Here is a 20,314-nt window from a genome sequence, read left to right as displayed (position 1 = left end):
AACTAAAAACTGTGAACATTTTTGTGGTACACTGGATGGTTCTAAGAAAGCCAGTAACCAGCTGTGGATTGTTTTCTCCATGAATCACTACAACTATCCTCATTTTTTTCCTACATGATAAATAAGCTGCACGGTAAATATTTTTTTTGTACTTTGGATCAAACATTGAACAGAACACAGACTGCAGTCAAGAGAGAAGGAGAAGGCTAGGAATGGGAAGGGCACATGAAATAGCTAGAAACTATTTTAAAAGTAAAGATATACAACTGAGCACCAAATTTAGAGTTGTCCAAGCCATTGTTTGGATGTGAGAGCTGGACAGTAAAAAAACAGATAAAAAGAAAATCAACTCATTTGAGATGTGGTGCTGGAGTAGAGAGCTGGGATATCATGGACAGCCAAATAGACAAATGAGTTCTTGAACAGATCAAAGCAGAAATACCCCAGGAAGCCAAGATGATCAAATTGACGCTGTCATACTTCAGCCACATCATGAGAAGCCACAACTTAGCAGAAAAGACAATAATGGTGGGAAAGGTTGAGAGTAATAATAATAATAATAATAATAATAATATCCTACCTCTCTATGCAACACAACCGGAGCAGCTTACACGCTAAATTACATGATTCTGTATCTCAATACCCCCTCCCCAAATACAATTAAACAGTTTACAGATTAAAACATATCTTAAAATAATAACAAATCAACAATGGCTGTTGCCAAAATCAGGGAATAACAAGTTCAACTTATTTGGTGGCTGGTTATCTATTCAGGAAAGGCCTTCCAGAAGAGATCCATCTTAACAGCTTTTTTGAAGCTCTTTAAGGTGGTAATGTGACAGATCTCATCCAGCAGGCCATTCCATAATTTGGAAACGGTTGCAGAAAAGGTCCTCTGGGCGGTTGCAGACAATCTAGTTGTTATGGGTTGCAACAGATTCCTCCCAGAGGACATGAGTGCGTGGGCTGGGTTATATGAGAGGAGACAGTCCTAAAGATAGGTTGGACTCAAATCATTTAGGGCTTTAAAAGTGATAACCAACACCTTATACTGTGCCTGGAAACTAATGGGCAGCCAATGGAGCAATCTTAAGATTGGTTTAATATGGTCTCTTCTGGTTTTACCTGAGACCAGCCTGGCTGCCATGTTCTGTACTACTTGAAGTTTTCGAACTAAGCAGAAGAATAGCCCCATGTAGAATGCATTACAGAAACTGAGTAGAAAGAGAGGACATGAATCTGCAGGGCCTAAGCAGAGCAGTGGAGAATAAGGAGGCCTGGAGATATCTCATACAAAAGTCACCATGAGTCAAGGATGACTTGAGGGCAGTTAACAACAACAGCAAATAAGCTGCTAAATATACTTCATTATGGTCAATATTAATGCTCAAAATGTGGAAACTATTACAACATGCAAACCAACTTGTAATGACCAAGTATCAGGACTACCATATATGCTCGACTATAAGTCGAGAAATTTATGCCCCAAAATTGACCCTAAAATTTTGAGTAGACTTATATAAGGGTCAATACATCAGTAGTGCTTAGAAAGGTCCTAAAGCAAGCAAGCCTGATCACCAATTCCTTCCCCCTCCAGTCCATTTTGTAAGTCCTTGCTTCCTATCAGAAAAACTCTCCATTTAAAACCACTTGCTTCTCTCTCTGGTCCGTTTGCAAGCGTTTCCTTCCTATTGGAAAACCTCTCCATTTAAATCCACTTTCTTCTTTCTCTACTCCATTTTGCAAGCCATGGTTTTCTATGAAAAAACTTCTCCATTTAAATCTACTTGCTTCTTTCTCTGCTCTGTTTAGCAAGCCCTGGTTTCCTATAGAAAAACCTCTCCATTTAAATCCATTTGCTTCTTTCTCTGATCTGTTTTGCAAGCCCTGGCTTCCTATAGAAAAACCTCTCCGTTTAAATCCACTTGCTTTTCTTTCTGGTCCCTTTTGCAAGACCTTGCTTCATATGAAAACAACTCTCCATTTAAAACTACTTGCTTCCTTTCTCAATCCGATGTTAAAACCTCTCCTCCAGCATCTGGGAATTGGTTGGGAGAGGTCCAGGGAAGGAGGGACCGAAGTGCTATTTCTCCCTTTCCCTCCTTCCTTATAACCCACTAAGTTTTACCCTTGACTTATCCATGGATCATATCAAAATCCAGGATTTTGACCTGAAACCTTCCCTCAACTTATGCACGAGATCAACTTGTAAATGAATATATATGGAAGATGTCAGTACATTCATTACACTTAAGGGACACAAGTCCTGATTTTCACTTAAGGCAGCTTGCATTTTTATTTGCTATGCTGTTGTGGGTGGGGCCTGCACGCCAGCCTGCACCTTGCCCAGAAGCTCTCTTCTAATTGGCAACACATGGGAAACAAACTTACTCAAGGCACCAGAGAAATGCTTTTAAACTTTACTTGAACACAACTTTAACAGTAACAACACCCGTCGCCAGTTCCAATTCCCATCCCCAGTGTGTCAGGCTTTTCCAGCCCCTTTAGGTTTCCTCGGCGTCCTTGCCCTTTCTCCCGCTTCGGCCTCCTCTGTGCTTCTCCAGGGGCTCCCGCTCTGACTTCTCCCAGGCAGTAGGGGCCAGGGTCTGCTAACAGCACCCTCCTTTGGCGTCCCACCACTCCTGTTCCAGGCTGCCCCCTTCCTTCTCTCTCCACTCTCCCTCCTTGGGATATCTGAAGTCCCCCTCTTCCTTAGGGCCATGCAACCGTACCTCCAGGTGAGGTCCCACTCTCAGCGTCCCGTGTCGCCCTTGCAGGGATACTGGCCGACCCTGTCTCCGGGGGTTCCGAGTGACCTGGCCTTTCTCTAGTCCAGCTGCCTCTCCGCGTCCCCCTCTTCCGCATCCTACTCCTCTCCCCGCGCTCCTCTCTCCCTTGCCTCTTATACCCCCTGGGTCCTCCCTTCCTCCGCCTCGAGCCCCTCCCCCAGGCTCTGCTCCTTCATTCCTTCCACCTGACCCATATCGTCCCTCCGAACTCTCCCATCAGCCATCCCCACTTCGCTACAGCTGTCTGTAGCTTTTGCAGGAGTCTGATACAATGTATAATGTCTCACGGGTCAGGGGTTTCCCAGCAGACAATGACACTAATCAAGCAGACACTAATCCTCCTTTGCAGACCCTCCCACCCTGAGGCCTGCCTTAGCAAACGAACAATACACATGCAAATCAATCCTGCCTTTCCAGGTCACACAATATATATACCACAGTCCTTTCCAGGCAAGCATTCTCTGAACACGCCAGCCACAGATGCTGGTGAAATGTCAGGAAGAAACCTTCTAGAACATGGCCACATAGCCCGAAAAACCCCAAAAAACTATGATAATGTCACTGCTTGAATTTAAGATGTCACCTCTTGTTAAAGACAAGATAAATTAAGAAGGTAATAACCAAGCAACCTTAAAAGAACTACACCAGAGGGAAAGAGATTGAGATTTCAATTTACTACCTCAACTTGAGGTTGCTTCTCTACTTCTCTCTCTGTGTTTGTTCTTTTGAGTTTCTTGTTTTTAATTCTTAATTTGGAATGTGATTTTTCTACTGGTTTAAATTAAGTTTCTGATGTTTTCACTAGACATTGAAAAAACATATTTAAGAGACTCTATACCCTTTTTTACTTACATCGATAAATACACCTTATGCTTGATTTATCGATACTTCGATAGTGATTTCATAAGCCTTTCTGTTTCCAAGACCCAACTGTCCCCTGGACAAATTAAAAATCCTGCAAAGCATATTGAAATCATATTCCCACATAGTACATATTTTATCAAAACAGAGTAAGATCAGAATATATTAACAGTTATTCTATAAAAATTGTCTTCTAAAAAAATACAGCTTTGGGGGTTAAAAGCAGCTTCCTGTTATCAGCTTAGCAGTCATCAAATTCCGAGAGTTAAATAAAGCGCTTTATCTTTGTTTTGTTTTAATGTTTATTATCATATTTATCAGCACAAAAGAGGCATTTAGGAGGAACACAATAAACATTTAAACCAAGGTGGCAACCTTCGGCCCATGGGCCGGATGCGGCCCGGCCAGGCCTTGGGAACCGGCCCCAGCCTGGTCCTGCCGCCAATTGCCACCGGGGCCTTTGGGGGGCAATTGTCTATAGAAGCCTCAGAAAACATGCCTTTATATTGACATTTTTAAAAATCACAAATTTTTTCACGTGTCCTCCATTTTTTTTAAAAAAGTGTCCTTCCATTTGAAAAATTTTGTCCTACATTTGTCCTGGTTTATTTATATATTTAATTTTTTAAAAAAAATATTTAATTTTTATTTTTTGGCTTCGCCCCCCCAGTTGTCTGAGGGACAGCAACCCGCCCTCCGCTCAAAAAGGTTGCCTACCCCTGATTTAAACAATATCTTTTAATAAATATCAATGCACTAAAAGCAGAGGACATAATATCTTAGAGTTAAGAAGTCAAAGATCTAGAAGTCTAAAAATATCTAAAAGATCTGCACAAATAATAGGTTTTCACTGAGTAGTGTATCTACCTTCTCCCAATATCAAACTCTCCTCTCTCTCTCTCTCTCTCTTTTGCTGCCCTCCTCTAGCACTTTCTAGCAGTGAATTCAAAGTACCTAACCAAACTACAGATCACAAGATTGTAAAGTCTGTATCCATCATAATTAAACAGCTATCCAACTACTACAGCTGTGTAGTATAGACACACTCTTAGTATCAAAATATCAGAGGAAACTTCCTAGAGAAAGTATTCCAAAACTGGTGCCCTAAAAGAAGAATAAGGGCCCAGTGCTCTCCATTACTGGCACTTCTTATAGGTTCATACATGGACAGGTTCATGTGGGAGAAGGTAGTGAATTGCTCTATGGATTTCAATCAAACTACAAACCCCACGGTTCCATGAGATGGAGCCACAACAGTGGAAGTGGTATCAAATTACTGTAACTGTGCAGTGTAGCTACACCCAATGAATACAATTTCAGGCAGCCAGAGAAAGAAGATTAACCAAAGAGAATTATAAGTTAAAATGACATCAATCTGATCTTCAGCATATCAAAAGACAAGAACACATGGGAAATTACTAATGAGCCATAAAAATTATGTCCAAGTATAAGACAGTTGGGGAGGACACTTGGAGACACGGGAAAGGAAAGAATTAAGAAAGGGAGACAGCTCATGTCAATATTTATCAGATAGCTCATGAACTGATCTGATAATACTGAAAATTTGCTTTCTGCACATTAGATACTAGGTACTTGAGAATTTGAATGAATGGAATGTACTGTAATGGTTGCTATCCAATAATTATCAACTCCTAATGGTATGAATTATGATAAATGAATGTCAACACACTCTTGCCTGCTTGAGGATTAATGTCTGCTGGGTGTGCCCACATTTATGTTCCACTAATGAGACCAATACACTTTATTGGGACATAGTCAGGGGTCTTCTAAGCCATGGCACTATAGAATGTCCTCTTCCTGGAAATCTTATCATCACCACCACTCTCTTATGCACTAAGTTAAAACACGCCTATTCATCAAGGTCTTTGGGCCTCGTTAATTCAGCCAAAACTGTTGTGCATATTTTTAAAATCTGTTTCTTAACTCATTCATAATGTTTAAAAGGTTTTTAGCTTATTTAAATTATTTTACACTTTTTAAACTATTTGTTTCAATGCAATTTGTAAACTGCCCTAAGACTATTTGATATAGGGCGGGGTATGAATATTTTAATAAATAAATAATAATTCAACATGTAACTTTGGATACAGTACTATAAATTCTGGATCTAATAATATAATTATAATGACACAATACTTTAGTAACACTGGATATAAATTAATACCAAAGTGTGATGGCTAACGATATTTACTTTATCGTTTTCAAAGAAAACTTGTTCAGAATAACAATAAACAAACAACCAATACCAACCTAAATATCCGGGGTGCACAACATAAATGGTGCCATTTGGTAATTTGGAAGCACCTTGCATTGAAATGCTTAACAATTAGTCAAGGAAAAGGGAGTTTTATAAAGAAACATTGAGGTCAAAGCAGGCACAGGAGAAAGATGTCTCTCCCTCAGGGTTTGCTGATTTGTGGGGAGAATGCACTGACTGCAGCACTGGCTCCCACAATAGACTAACAAGTGATGTGCAGTCTGCTCCCTCTCAGAGTAAGGATGGCTCAGCCATACTTAATCAGTTACAAGCTGTACCATTATTATTTTTTCTATTCTGCATGCACGAATGCATGGATGCTCTGTTAGTAGCAGCCAATTGCTTTCCTCATCCAGCCCATTGGTTGCCCCATGTAAATGTATACTGGACTGTATGGACAATTTATTGCCCATACAGCACACCAGTGTGCCCAATGACACATTGGCACAGCATGATCATGCAGCCCCCTTTATCTTCATCACCCCCTGCAGCTTGCAAATTGGTGCAGAAGCTTGCCACCATGGAGAGCCATGGAAGGCAGCCTTAAAGCCATCCTGGAACAACAAGTTTTTCTTCTCCCCCATGGCCCCCTGTTTAAGTATCAGTTAACTATTGTTTTTGTTAAATCCATAATTGGTAATCTGATGTGTTTATCATCATTTTGTTTCACATGCCTCCCTCCAGGTCCACATCACATGATATTTTCCTCTTTTTTGCTTAAATTGGAGCAATCAATGTTTTTTTTTTTTTTTTTGGCTCTGGTATTAAGTCTTGGAGCATAGCCTGGGACCATTTTAGCCACATGCCTTGCCTGGCCAAGAGGGATCTGAAACAGAGTGGGGCAGTTTCTTTCACTCTGTGTGGACAAGCCCTCAAATAAAAGTACTAGAAATTAACTGTTTGAGGGGATAACACTTTTAATAAACTTTCCTTCATCCTGATCTTTTCTGATGAACTATAGTTTAATCAGAGACAGGCATCTGTGCTCTACCTAGATAACTTAGTTATCACACCCAACGGCAAGGGATCATAGCAGGGTCTATTTTCACAAAGTTTATAGAAGCATCATAGCTGACCCATGGTTTGAAGAAACCACAGTTTCCCTAAGTATGGACACAACAGGCAACTTCAGTGCACCTGCGTCATACGTGGGTGCCTTTAACGCAGCTTTCAGCTTATGCTGAAAGCCACGGAACAGGAGAATGGATGGTGTGTGTATCCTTGGTGCGCGCACCGCACATCATGCACAAGCCCCATTATATCCAATGGGGCTTTAGCATACGTGCTATTTGTCTTATATGGGTGTGTGTATCTGGAACGGATCCCCTGTGTAAGGGTGCACTGTATTGTTTGTTTAAAAAGGGAAGTATCTGCTTCTGAGCTCTTCATAACTGGATAGTTGTGACTTTGCAAGATTGAGGTTTGCCATGGTTTCTTCATATAGTGAACAATTCTATTATGTCTAATAACATTTATAACTGGAACATGCAAATGAAAAATTAATTAATCTGTGGGTGTACAATTAACAGTAACCAGTTAGGCTGAAAAACACTAGAGGGCATGGTGGGACTGCACTGACTCACAACAATGTAGAATTATGTGTTTCAATATGCTATATAGCTTTACTCAAGCAGTGTAAAAATAACATGATGGTTTAGATATAAAAGCCTCTCTTTAGAGTTCTCCACTGTAGCATATATAATAATTGCTGAATCTCCCTTTCCATCCTATCAATGACACTACAGTTGGCTCTCTATATCTACTGATTTTTTTATCCACACATTCAACCATCATCAATGGTTTAAAAACATTAAAAAATTCAAAAAAGCAAAGCTTGTTTTTTGCCATTTTATATAAGGGACACTATGCCATTGTATTTAATGGGATTTGAACATCCATGGATTCTGGTGTCCATGGGCAGTCTTGAAACTAAACCCCAGCAGGTACTATATAACCTGCTACAGCCTGGTTGCTCACCAGCTCTCTGACACATCCTTTCTCATGCAGAAAGGATAAAAGAAAGCACAATGAAGGATGTTACAGTAGCATCCATAATGCTCTTGGCAATTTAAAGCAGGGTAGGTCTGCAGATTGGAACTATTGCTTTTGACACTTGCTAGAGGCTTGTGGAAACATGGTGGCTAGTTTGATGGCTGCTGTGTGAGTCAGAACTCTACACTTTATCAAGGCTAAGGGCAGAAATTCAGCTGATCTGAGAAACACTATGTGGAAAGGATATTTTTGTGGGAAAGTACAATGTTAGATTGTCCCTGTTGTAGTGCAGTAACTGTGGATGTTGCCTGATCCAGCCTGGCAACAGGCCAGGCTGGTTCTCCACCAGGACTGAATGTGTTGTTTTGAAGCTGTAGTTCATAGTGATCAGAAGGCATCAGAAGCTCTGTACAAAAAACAAAAAGACAGAAGCAATGAAAGCAGAACGGTGTCAGTATTTGGAACCTATCAATACAAAAAAATGAGTCATCAATAAATATGTGATTAACAAAAAATAAAACATTTGTATCACATTATATAATGTCACTTTTCTTAATTTAGTTCTTAGGAGAAACTGCAAGTGCTAAATTCAAACAATGTTTATGAGACACTGATAGCAGAACAATCTTGAATTATAGTAATGTGTATTTTTCATAAGTGCAATCAATTTTTTTTTACTGATAAAGCAATAGGCTTTTGGATATGATGAGTTGGGAATAAATAGATTCACATTCAATTTCTCAGCATCAGAGTCAATATGCCATGTTCTGATTCTTAACAAGGAGACATCTTACCTATTTTCAAATATTGAAAACTTTATTCTTTGATACATTTGGATATTTTCCTCTCTAAGCTTTTGGATGGCAAATGTAACAGCCTCTGTAGGTTACTAATACTAACTCCTTATCACAGCTTGGAAATGTTATTTTTAGGACAACAGTGCAGTGGAGAGGTAGCTAGGATTTAAAATGATATTTTAAATTGTAGTTTTGGACCAAGACAGAAAGGAAATCTTAAAAGTCTCCCTTAATACATCAAGGCTGCAGCTGCACTGCAGAAATAAACCAGTTTAACACCACTTTAACTGCCATGGCTCAATGCTATTAAATTCTGAGGATTGTAGTTTGTTGTGGCACCAGAGCTTTCTGAAAGAGAAGGTTAAATGTCTCACAAAACTATGCAAATCCATAGCATTGAGCCATGGCATTTAAAGTGGTGCCAAACTGGTTTATTTCTGCACTGCTGATACAGCTTAAGACACACCCAGATGCCTAAATGCTGTTATTAGTCCTGACTAGAGTAGACTCATTAAATCAATGGGATTTACTTACTACCAATTACCAATCAATCCAGCAATTGCTAGAATGGGTCTGCATTTCTTGGGACTAACCAACAGCATATTAGGCATTGAGAGAAATAGCCACCAGCTATCCTATTGGATAATTAAAGTTATTAAAATAGATTAAAATATATTAATATATATATATATTGCTACAGAGGGCCCATTCAGACTACCTTTTACCCCGGTTCCTAAACTGGTTTAAAAGTTGGAACTTCTCACTTGCGCTGATTTTTACACTAACATCAGGGGTTTGCACACCAGATCCAGGGCAAATCCCCGTTAGCGTGGTTTTTTTGAAAGCGGGCTATTTCCTGTTTCTTTTTGGAAAAAAACCAGCTCTTCCCTGCTGCAGGCAAATGAGAACTCAGTCCCAGTCATGATTGGGTCAAGTTCAGGGAGGGATTTAGGTCAGAGGCGGGCAGTGGGAGGATCATGCCTCCCCTCTCGCAGGTCGCTTTGCAAGCGGCTTTCCCCCTTTTTTTCTGATTCTATTTTTGACAGATTATGCAAATTATGAATACATATATGGATAGAATGTGAATGTGGATACATATATGGATACAGTGCGAATACTTTGTGCTGCATTTGTGGAAGGGAAAGCAGAGGATGCGAATAGGAGAGAAGGAGGGATTGCATTCTGGGAAACAGACAGAGAGAAAGCAGATGACGCAAATGGGAGAGGGAAAAAGGGAGGGAAGGTGGGACAGTAGAGAGAAGAGGAAAGGAGGGAAAGAGAGAGGGAAGGAGAATACAGAAAGAGGGAGAGAGAAGGAGGGATAAGCAGTGAGAAAGAGAGGAAAGGAGGAGGGCAAAACAGAGGGAAAAGAGAGAAGGAAGGGAAGGAGAGGACCAGGGCAGAGAGCGAGAGGAGGCTTGTGGCCTGAGCAACCAAGCAGCCTTTTCAAAAAAGGAGGGGGAAAAGCTCCCATTCTGTTGGCCAATGGTTGTAGGAGACGTCACCTCTGACAAAAGAGGAAGTGAATTTGATTGACAGCAAAGGAGGCTTCATTTTAAAGCGGTACCGCAAATGTGAACTTCAGAGGGGCAAATTGCCCTGATGGAGGTAAAGGGTAGTGGGTACTTCTTTCCGGGGAGATTCGATCTGGGGGACCAGGATCTGCCCAGTTCCATCCAGGGCAAATGGGTGAGTGGGAATGGGGCCTGAGGCACTTATTTTGCATTGACACACAAACAAATGTTGTTCCTTTTAGTAACTGTTTCATGTTCATCATTCTGATGCCATCTAACTGAAACCTTATTTCCATTTACAGCAGTTTCAAGGATATGTCTGCCAGACTGAGTAGCAAATGAAACATCAAAAGTTTAGTCAGCGAGCACCTCACAGACTCTATTGAAATATTATTGAGTTAAATATGGTTAAATCAGTACATGGGTCTATGAATATACATAATATAAATGATGGAAAGAAGACAAACCTGTAATCTTCCCTCGTCTTATTTTCTCAACTTTATATTGTACAGACATTCCTACCAACAGGTAGATATCATAAGCTGGATTTAGAATGATGTTTTCCAAAATAAACAATCTGACTTCAGCAGCAGGTACATTCTGTTGATTAAAATGAAATTTTAAATATAAAAAACATGCATGTGGTTCAAAATAAATAATTAGTTTCCTCATAAATAGTTAATTTATTAAAGTTTGAGAAATGGGAACATCTAGGGAACAGATACAAGCAATTTAAAAAGAGAAAATTGAAACTATAGAAGTCCTTCTCATATAAAATGTGGTCATGGCTACTCTATAGCTAAGCAACAGTGTAAAATTACAATAAATACAATATAATTGTTTTTAATTATAATTTGATATTTTCCACTTTTTACATCTTGTAATTTTGAGATTCAACTAAACAACTAAATATAATGGGTTAATAAGATCAGGATGACTGCTGAAAGTTCCTTTATCATCAGTCGCTGGATTCTTTATCCTTTATCAGGCAAGTGGCTGGGCATATGATGGATCTGCGTAACTGTCCTTTGGTTTGTTGGTGTTATGTGCTATGAATTCAGTTTTTACCAATGGCAGCCTTATCAATGAGAAACCCTATGAATTAATCCTATTATTGTGAACCCTGCTCAGGTCTTCAAAATTTAGGGCTGTGGCATCTTTTCTTGAATCAATCCATCTGTAATGTGGTCTTCATCTTTTTCTACTGCCTTCAGTTTTTTCCAACATTATTGTATTTTCCAATTTTTTTCATATGTCCAAACCAGAGTAGACTTATTTCAGTTGTTTGGCTTCTAATGCAATTTCAGTCTCAATTTGATCCAGGATGCATTTATCCCCATTTTGGGCGGTCTATCTCTATAGACAGTCCCTCTTTTTTTCTTTTCTTTTCTTTTTCTTTTTCTTTTCTTTTCTTTTCTTTTTTTTTTTTTTTTTTTTTGATGGCCTGAATTAGATGAGTGCCTCTCTTATAACCAAGAATAATGTAATCTACTGAAAAACAAATGTAATTGAAATTTACAGAAAGAGAAAACAGAGCTACAGTTAAGCTCTGTTAAACTACTGTTAAGTTCTTCAGTGATTTGTCCTTCTAACAAAATCAAAGTCTGGTAAGTAGGGCTGTGAAATCTGCTTGAAGTGGAGCACCAGACAGTGTTTCCCGTAATATATGGTTCTGCCTTTTTAAAACAAACAAATCTCTTTAAAATCTGTTTTAAAAAGGTTGAAGAGGTATCTTAATGCAAAAGATAGGCAGGATACAGACCACCCAAAAGGGCGGTCTGCCACCGCCCTAGTTTGCTGCACGAGGGAGCTGCAGCGGACAAACTGCACAGCTCCCTCGCGCAGCAAAAAGAACCCGCAAAAAGTGGGGTTTTGCAGCGCCGTTGTGACGCCACATGGTGCCAATGGCGCACTTGCGGCACCACAACCGCGCCAATACGTGTGGACACTAGGCATCCATCACATCAAAATGGCGGTGCCAGTATGTACAGGGCGCTGCCATTTTGACGCCGTCACGTGCGAGGGGCTGAAAGCGCCGCCCCTCGCATGTGACAACGGCGCCCCATAGGGCCCGTCTATCGAGCGCCATACTTTAAATGAACATCTGAAATTTCCCATGTCCAAATTACTGACTGTAACTTTTGAACCAGATATGTGTTGTTAAATACTATAGTTATACAGCGTGCCCACGTCATACGCGCTCAAGCCGCGGGGTGCGCACGGGGTGGCGCATCCCATTCAATTCAATGGGCGCGCGCGCCTGTTGTATCCCCCGCGCAGCCATGCACGAGCCCCATTGTTTACAATGGGGCTTGAGCATAGGCGGAATTCGCCTTATGCGGAGGGGTCCGGAACGGATCCCCGCATAAGGCGAGGGCCCACTGTAATTACATTTTCTTGAAAGCAGAAGGTTTGACACTACATGGAAAAAAAACTGATGTCAACTTGCAAAGAAAGTTGAATGTTGTAAGATAACTTAAGCAATAGTGTTCTCTATTGCCACATGAATATTATGCACTATCATATGGGTGAATTAAATATAGTTTTCTATTTATTCTGAGCTATAAACTAGGTTATGGTTATGAAGAAAAAATTTCCACTGCCCAATAAGTTCATATAGGAAAGATGAGGAAGACACGTGCAGGAAAGTGCTAGAGAATTAATTGAAGGGGGAATATATGAAGTAATAAATCAGGCTTGCTAAATGCAAGACTGCATTTTTAATTTACTTTTAAAAAAGTAATTTTTGAAACTTAATTAATAGTAAATTAATTATTTTTAATGTATGATGATTTTTAATTTGCCCATTTGAGCAGCACTGAAGTTGAACCTTTAAAAAAAGACACGAGATCTTTGCATCTGGGTCTTGTTATTCAAAATGCTAGCAAGGGTGACACAGGATGTTCCAGCATCAAAATAGCCACCTGGCTTCCTCCTCTGTGAATGACAGTTATGCAAGGAAATCTTCCATCTGGGCTTTATGACATGGAGGATGTGACAGGAATAAAAGCCAAGTTTTATTAGGAAAATAACCAGCAGCCATTAGCAATGATCTTTATGCAACAAAACAAGATGGTGGTGCTGGCTATTCTGGAACAAAAGATGATCCCTCAGATTGGCTATGACAATACATTCTCAAATGATTGCATATGTGAGAACCTGCTCCTTCTCTTTTTCTTTGTAAATCAAGGATAGAATTCCCCCTGATTTGACACTAATCCAATTTGACGCTACAGAGAATTATAGTTTTGTGAGATGAACAACAAACTACAGTTCCCAGAATTCCATAGCATTCAGTCATGGCTGTTAAAGTGGTATCAAATTGGATTACTTCTGGAGTGCAGATCCAGCTGATGTAAAAGTTAGAGTACTGAAGTGCATTTATGGGGTTACCTCTGAAGAGCATTGTAAAACGATTATAAAAGATGCTAGGGTATAAACTGGGTCTACAGAGCATATTACATTCTACCAGTGTCTAAAGATCTGTGCATGTAATCTGTTGTTCCACAGTGCAACCCAAATTGTGGCTGTAATTTTTAGGTCCTAAACACACCGCAGAAATAATCCAGTTTGAGACCATTTCAACTGCCCTGGCTCAGAGCTAGGGAAAACTGGCAATTGTAGTTTATTGTGACACCAGAGCTCTCACAGACAAGGCTAAATGTCTCATAGAATCATAGAATAATAGAGTTGGAAGAGACCGCAAGGGCCATCCAGTCCAACCCCCTGCCATGCAGGAAATCCAAATCAAAGCATCCCCGACAGATGGCCATCCAGCCTCTGTTTAAAGACCTCCAAGGAAGGAGACTCCACTACACTCCAAGGGAGTTTGTTCCACTGTCGAACAGCCCTTACTGTCAGGAAGTTCCTCCGAATGTTGAGGTGGAATCTCTTTTCCTGGAGCTTGCATCCATTGCTCCAGGTCCTATGACCTAGTCTCTGGAGCAGCAGAAAACAAGCTAGCTTCCCTTCTCAATATGGCATCCCTTCTAATATTTAAACAGGGCTATCTATCACCTCTTAACCTTCTCTTCTCCAGGCTAAACATCCCCAGCTCCCTAAGTCATTCCTCATAGGGCATGGTTTCCAGGCTCTTAACCATTTTAGTCACTCTCCTTTGGACACATTCCAGTTTTTCAATATCCTTTTTAAATTGTGGTGCCCAGAACTGGACACAATACAGTTCCCAGAATTCCCTAGCATTGAGCCAGGGCAGCTGAAGCAGTCTCAAATTGGATTATTTGTTTTGGACCTGAGTGCCTGGAACACCCAGGCTGAGATCACCATATCTGAAGGGAAACCTATGCCCCATAGGAAATTGACCATATGTTAAGATCTTCTCTTAAAGCTCTAAAGCTATAATATGGATGAAAGGGAAACAGGAGTGATCTGCAGTAAACACTTTTTCTGTTCTATCTAATGCAGAATAAATATACTCAAGGAACAGTCTCCCTGAGGAGCTCCGTCTCATGGCCCCCCTAGAAACATTTAAAAATAGGCTTAAAACTTTTCTTTTTTGCCAAGCCCCCCCCCCCCCCAGGAATGAAGTTGAGCACTCTTGATGCCATTGATTCTCTGCTTTACCCTATGAATGATTGTATTTGTGTAATTGTTTTTATCTATTTTTATGAGATATTTGTAATAGTTTTATAGTCTGTAAACCATTTTGATCTAGGGAAAAACGGTATACAAAAAAATTTATATTATTATTATTATTATTATTATTATTATTTGTTAAGATCTCATCACACCTTCTTCTCTTCCAACTTGTTCCAGAGGATTTCACAGCCCCCCTGAGCAGCCAAGGGATCCGTTCAAAAAAGTTCCATCAGAAGAACAAATACAGTTGGTCTACTATATCTGCAGGGGTTAGGGGAGCAGACCCCCCACAAAAGTGGAAAAAACATGAATATGTGGGGGAAGGTGGGAAGTGTATGCGCATATGGGGGGAAGAGGAATGCATGCATATACCCCTCCCACCTTTCCCTGTGCTTTGGCCAGCTTCCCTCAGCCAGCTAAAGCATAGGGGGAGGGGAGCACCCACACATAGCCCTCCTGCCTTCTCCCATGCTTTGGCCGACTTCCCCCTGCATGCCCTTCCTGGTTAATCCATCCCTCCAGGCTTCTTTCACACAAGGGGAAAAGCCTGGGAGGTGGAGCCGTGGACAAAACTCGCAAATAATCAAATATTAAACCTGCAAAACTAAACGGCTGACTGTACGCAGAGATACATATATGTGCATACACATATATATTGACTGAGAGAGCCCAATAGCAGTCACACAGCATCCCTTTCTATATTTAGCGGTAGTACAATTACATTCTATTGCCACATACCAATCAAAATGATTGCCTTTCTAATTTTCCAAACACTGAACCAGTGTGTGCAATCAAGCAATCCATGAATGAGGTAAATTTAGTGTGAAGAAACAATTAATTAATACAGTGCTTTCTTTGTTCTCAAAATCTCATTCTGATCCTAGATCATTTTTAGTGGATCATAAACATGAAGCCAAGTTCAAAGAAGAATCCTCTGGACAACTAATGGGAGAATGGAGTTAAAATAGGCCACCAGGTGAAATGGAAAATGAGAGCAGAAAGTGGGTTTGTTTTCATTCCATCACCTGTGCACTACTTTCTCTGTGTAGGTTTATGAATCCTGTAACACTTATTTTCCTTTGACATCTTAACACATTACCTCATGATCTCAATTTTTACACTCACTGGTTGAAAATTTGTAACTTTCAAAATATTTCCTTAAATGAGAGAGAAAAGAAATCAGAATAACTAGAACAGATTGGCAATGCACTGCTGCTGTTTTCTTTAAAATCATGAAGAAAATACAGAGCAGACACTGAAAAATGTGTATAACACAATGTGTATAGGCATGTACATATATATATGTACAGTGGTACCTCGGGATACGAAATACCCAGGTTACGAATTTTTCGGGATACGAAAAAATCCCATAGGGATTTATTGTTTCGGGTTACGAAAGTTTTTTCGGGTTACGAAAAAACTCCGGCGCTATTTTAAATGGAGCCGCGGCAGAGCCGCGGCTTTTTCCCCATTAGCGCCTATGGCATTTCGGCTTACGAAGGCTTTTCGGGTTACGAAAGCGGCCGCGGAACGAATTAAATTCGTAACCCGAGGCACCACTGTACTTGCACACACTCAAATACAGAAGTATTAAGCAATGAAGAAAGAAAATGTATGATTTCTTAATGTTCTGCAGAAGAAAACAGCAGCAAGTCACATCCTTTTTACTCCCCTTCTCATTTTATTTCCTCTTTCAAAAGACAGACTTATCAAAGAGTTATCCACGGATTTAAGCATCCACATTTAGAAAACATTTTTTAAAAAGTATAATTCCAACAAGCAAACCTTGATTTTTTAATTTTATATAAGGGACACCACTTTGCTATGCCATTGTATTTAATGGGACTTGAGCACCCATGGATTTTTGTATCCATGGGGGATCCTGGAACCAAACACCAGTGGATAACAAGGACCCACTGTAATTTTTAGCACCATTCCTCTAGATAGGGGAGGAGGTTCAATGAGATCTCAGTGGACAGGGAAGAGTGGTTTAAACCACTCTGACCTCTCATCCTGGAAATTGTTGGTGGGAGCAGGGAGAATGAGTGAGTATGGCCCTATACAAACCAGCCCAAAAGGCCAGCCTGTAGGCAGTCAGGGCACAGCATCCTGATGACACACACCCTGACTCCTCCCCCAGGGTACCATGATGCTGCGCACTGTTCCAGATGGTACGTGGCATCATGGCGCCCCTCTGGTGCTGCGAACAGATGACACGGTCCCGAAGGGGCACCATATAGCCACGCTAAGCTTTTTGCAGCTCCTTTTTGCACCTTCCAAAGGCCGGATAGGGGCCACAGTATGAAATTGCTATGGCCCTGATTCAGCCAGGAAAGGTGTGGCCTCCCGCTGGCCCTTAGTGGCAGTCTGCAGAGCCCCTATATGTTTCTGTGTTTGTGCAATGATTTCTCTCTCCTGCACCTCTCTGTTAGTGAGTACCCAAATGCTTGCAGCTTTACATGTGGCCTTTAGAAACAAAAAGGTTTCCTGATATAAAATAACGAGCTTCCGGAAATGGCTAAAAATAAACCTGATAACAAATTATATTAATCTTTTCTTTATAGTATATGGATACAAAGGAACTCCAAAATGCACCCTAAAGGAAGCAAACCCTAGAAATAAAAGTGAGTGCATTACTTTTCATTAAGGATTCTTGAATCTTCATTGCCTTATCTCCACAAACCATTACATAAGTCTTGACTTTTGCAGAATAAAGTCATGCCAATAAACCCAGACTTTACAGAAGAATGCAGATCACTGACAATGAAAAAGTGTCAGGGAGATCTCCACCTCCCAATGACTGAAAACCTGGAAATAGATGTGGTTCACTTTGCTGTAGATCAAACTGGGTCTTTATTCATATTAGTCTGTGGGATATAATGCAGTTTTTTCTTAATGTTCTACTTAGAAAAAACCTTTACTGAGAAAAATCATTAAATCAACAGTCAATAAAGACTATTGTCTCTAGAAACATTTCTGGGGGGAAATAGGTGTGCGCTTCAACAGGAGTTCCCCCAAACTCTGGCAATCAGCGGAAGGAGGAAGATAAAGTCACAAATGTTGAAGGGAGTCCTGGAAGCCTTATAAGGTCCACTTTACCTTATAAACAGGTTCCTGGATTCTTGCTTTTAGCTTTGAACTCCCTGTTTTCATTCCAGACACTAAAACAATGTCTCCTTGTTTGGCGACTTTTTCCATCTCTAATATATAGGAAGGTGGTGTATATGTTGATTCTGAGAACTTCAAGATCCTGTAGAAATTATTAATAACATGCCTGAAATTAGTTTTTAAAATATTCATAAGGAATATAACATTAACTTGTCAGCCCAAGTTGTACCCCAAAAAAATAGATTTGATATTATGAACAAGATGCAGATTAAGAAATGCAAATAGTGGGGCAGCATTGTAGGCCTCCTCTAGATGAAGATGTCATTCCCCTTAAGGAGATTTCCAGTGTTCTGAAATCTGTGGTCCAGAACATCTTGAAACACCGCCACCATGATCTTGACAGTTATCCATAATTTGGTAATGCCTAAATTATATTACTTTAGTACACTATACAGAGAACTCCCTGAGAAAAGTCTGAGTACTTTGTTTCAGAAAATGATGAAATTATTTCTTTATTTTTAATGTACTGGTAGTTGATTTCCCAATGCCACTTTTTAAAAAAACTTCCAGAAAGTCCCAGAAAGCTTGGTTCCTGGATGCTTCTCAAACGAACTACAATGTTTCTATCTAGCTTTGCTCTCTTTCCTCCACTTCCCCTCTTTCAAAAGTGCATGTTAGCCCATAGTATTCCCAAACCTTAATTTGCTGTTCTTCTAACCCTCTCCATGCAAAAATTCCTGCAACACCTTACCAATTAATGTGGTGATGTAAGGAACAGTATGTATAAAATAAAGTTTTATCAACATACATTAGAACAATGCTGTCCTCGAGAACCCCAATAACCCCCTTAAAAAATGAGGTAACCTACAATTTGGCAGCCAGTTTACAAAGATGTGCCTACTGCAGAACACCCTGTTCTGCAAGCATATTGTCTAGCTGCTTACTTCACTATTCCATAAGCACCAGCTGATAACGTATCTATACCCCTGAAGCTTTTCTATGATTCAGTGTAGGCATCTTTGTGTTTGTTTTTCCTTCAGTTTACTAAGCTCTCTTCAAATCACCTCTCGGTTTATGACAACCCCATAAATAGCTACTGGTCTTTTAATCTGTATTTTTTTAGTTCTTTTCTTTTTACTATTTTACTGTCTGAGGTACATCTTCATGAGCAACCCTGAAGACTGCGTTTTGATGGAAATACAAGACAAAAATGTTTCAGATAAATAACACACCTAGATGTAAATAGATTTAAGTCTTTATTTTTTCAGTGTGTGAGGTCTGGGTAAATGTTCAGCCTTCACACTGTAAGCAATAAAACGGGCTTAGTTTCAACTGTTATCCTCCTCATTTGAAAACCAAATTGTGACCCTAAATTGGATTTTATATGTACTGTATATCTGCTTCCTAATAATCAATATACTTAATGTTCTGCTTGGCTGTAATCTAGAAAACCTGTTTATACAAGAAAAGAAATGATTTAGTGTTCTACTTCTTGGATGTGGCCAGAAAGCCCCAAATATATCAGAAAAGTAGTTTAGAGAGTCCATTAAATTTAAACAAATGGAATGCCCATTGTTTTCATTTATTATGATGGAGAGTAACCAAACTGGGACATACAAAGAGATTCAAGTTAATTGAAGACCTATTTTCAAAGAGTCAGTATCAATAACAGAGGTATAGCAAGACATGAGAAGACTGATGTGAAAAATATTCAAAGAGACATTGCTTCTGAATACCATTTAAAACTGATGAATTTTAACCAAAACGGAAAATCGAACACAAAATTCTAGCTCAAAGCAGTGAAATGTGGCTCTTTCCAGGAGAGAAAAGCAGAAATATATTCTTCCTTTTGTCAACTGTGCATAGCTAATATATGCAACTGAACCTCATCCATGATGAAAACATGAGTTACAAAGGTCAGCTGGGGCTTACAATTCTCACTGCTAACAAGTTTTATAAATATTATTCAGTAACCATATCTGTGAGTCCCATGGCAGGTACAGTCCCACATTTCAAAGCAATTAGAGGAAACAATTTCCTATTTTTGGACTTCTTGTCCAATTCTTCTCATTGACAATTGTCAAGCTGGATAACCTACCAGAGGGAAAAAAGAATAAATTTTCCAACTCATCACTGCAGGGGCAATACACTAGGAGAGCCAGGCATGAAAAGTTAATGTGGCTTACACCCTATGTATTACAGAGGTTGTTGCTTTCCTTACATCTCATTGTTATCTCATACCATCAGTCAGGAAAGCCTACTCCTTTTATACCATTATTTGTGCTAAATTCAAAACAAGTAAGAGTTCTTTTCTCCAGAGGGTCTTCTATGTCAGAATTCATACATTTTAAAACTAGCTGTGTATTTCAAAAATAT

General features: G+C 39.9%; 1 protein-coding gene across 1 annotated transcript in view; it reads right to left on the bottom strand.

Moving 5' to 3' along the window:
* Nucleotides 1–20,314, bottom strand: part of NUP210 (nucleoporin 210) — a 126,027-nt gene that overhangs the window by 80,513 nt on the left and 25,200 nt on the right. Inside the window, 5 exon segments of the mRNA XM_042451951.1 lie at nt 3,638–3,744; nt 5,922–5,990; nt 8,168–8,326; nt 10,699–10,831; nt 17,930–18,080. Of these exon segments, the coding sequence (XP_042307885.1) occupies nt 3,638–3,744; nt 5,922–5,990; nt 8,168–8,326; nt 10,699–10,831; nt 17,930–18,080 (619 nt within the window).

Source organism: Sceloporus undulatus, chromosome 2, assembly GCF_019175285.1.
Source record: "Sceloporus undulatus isolate JIND9_A2432 ecotype Alabama chromosome 2, SceUnd_v1.1, whole genome shotgun sequence".
Lineage (NCBI taxonomy): Eukaryota > Metazoa > Chordata > Lepidosauria > Squamata > Phrynosomatidae > Sceloporus > Sceloporus undulatus.
Note: the sequence above shows the minus strand (reverse complement) of the source record. Positions and strands in the feature narration are given on the sequence as shown.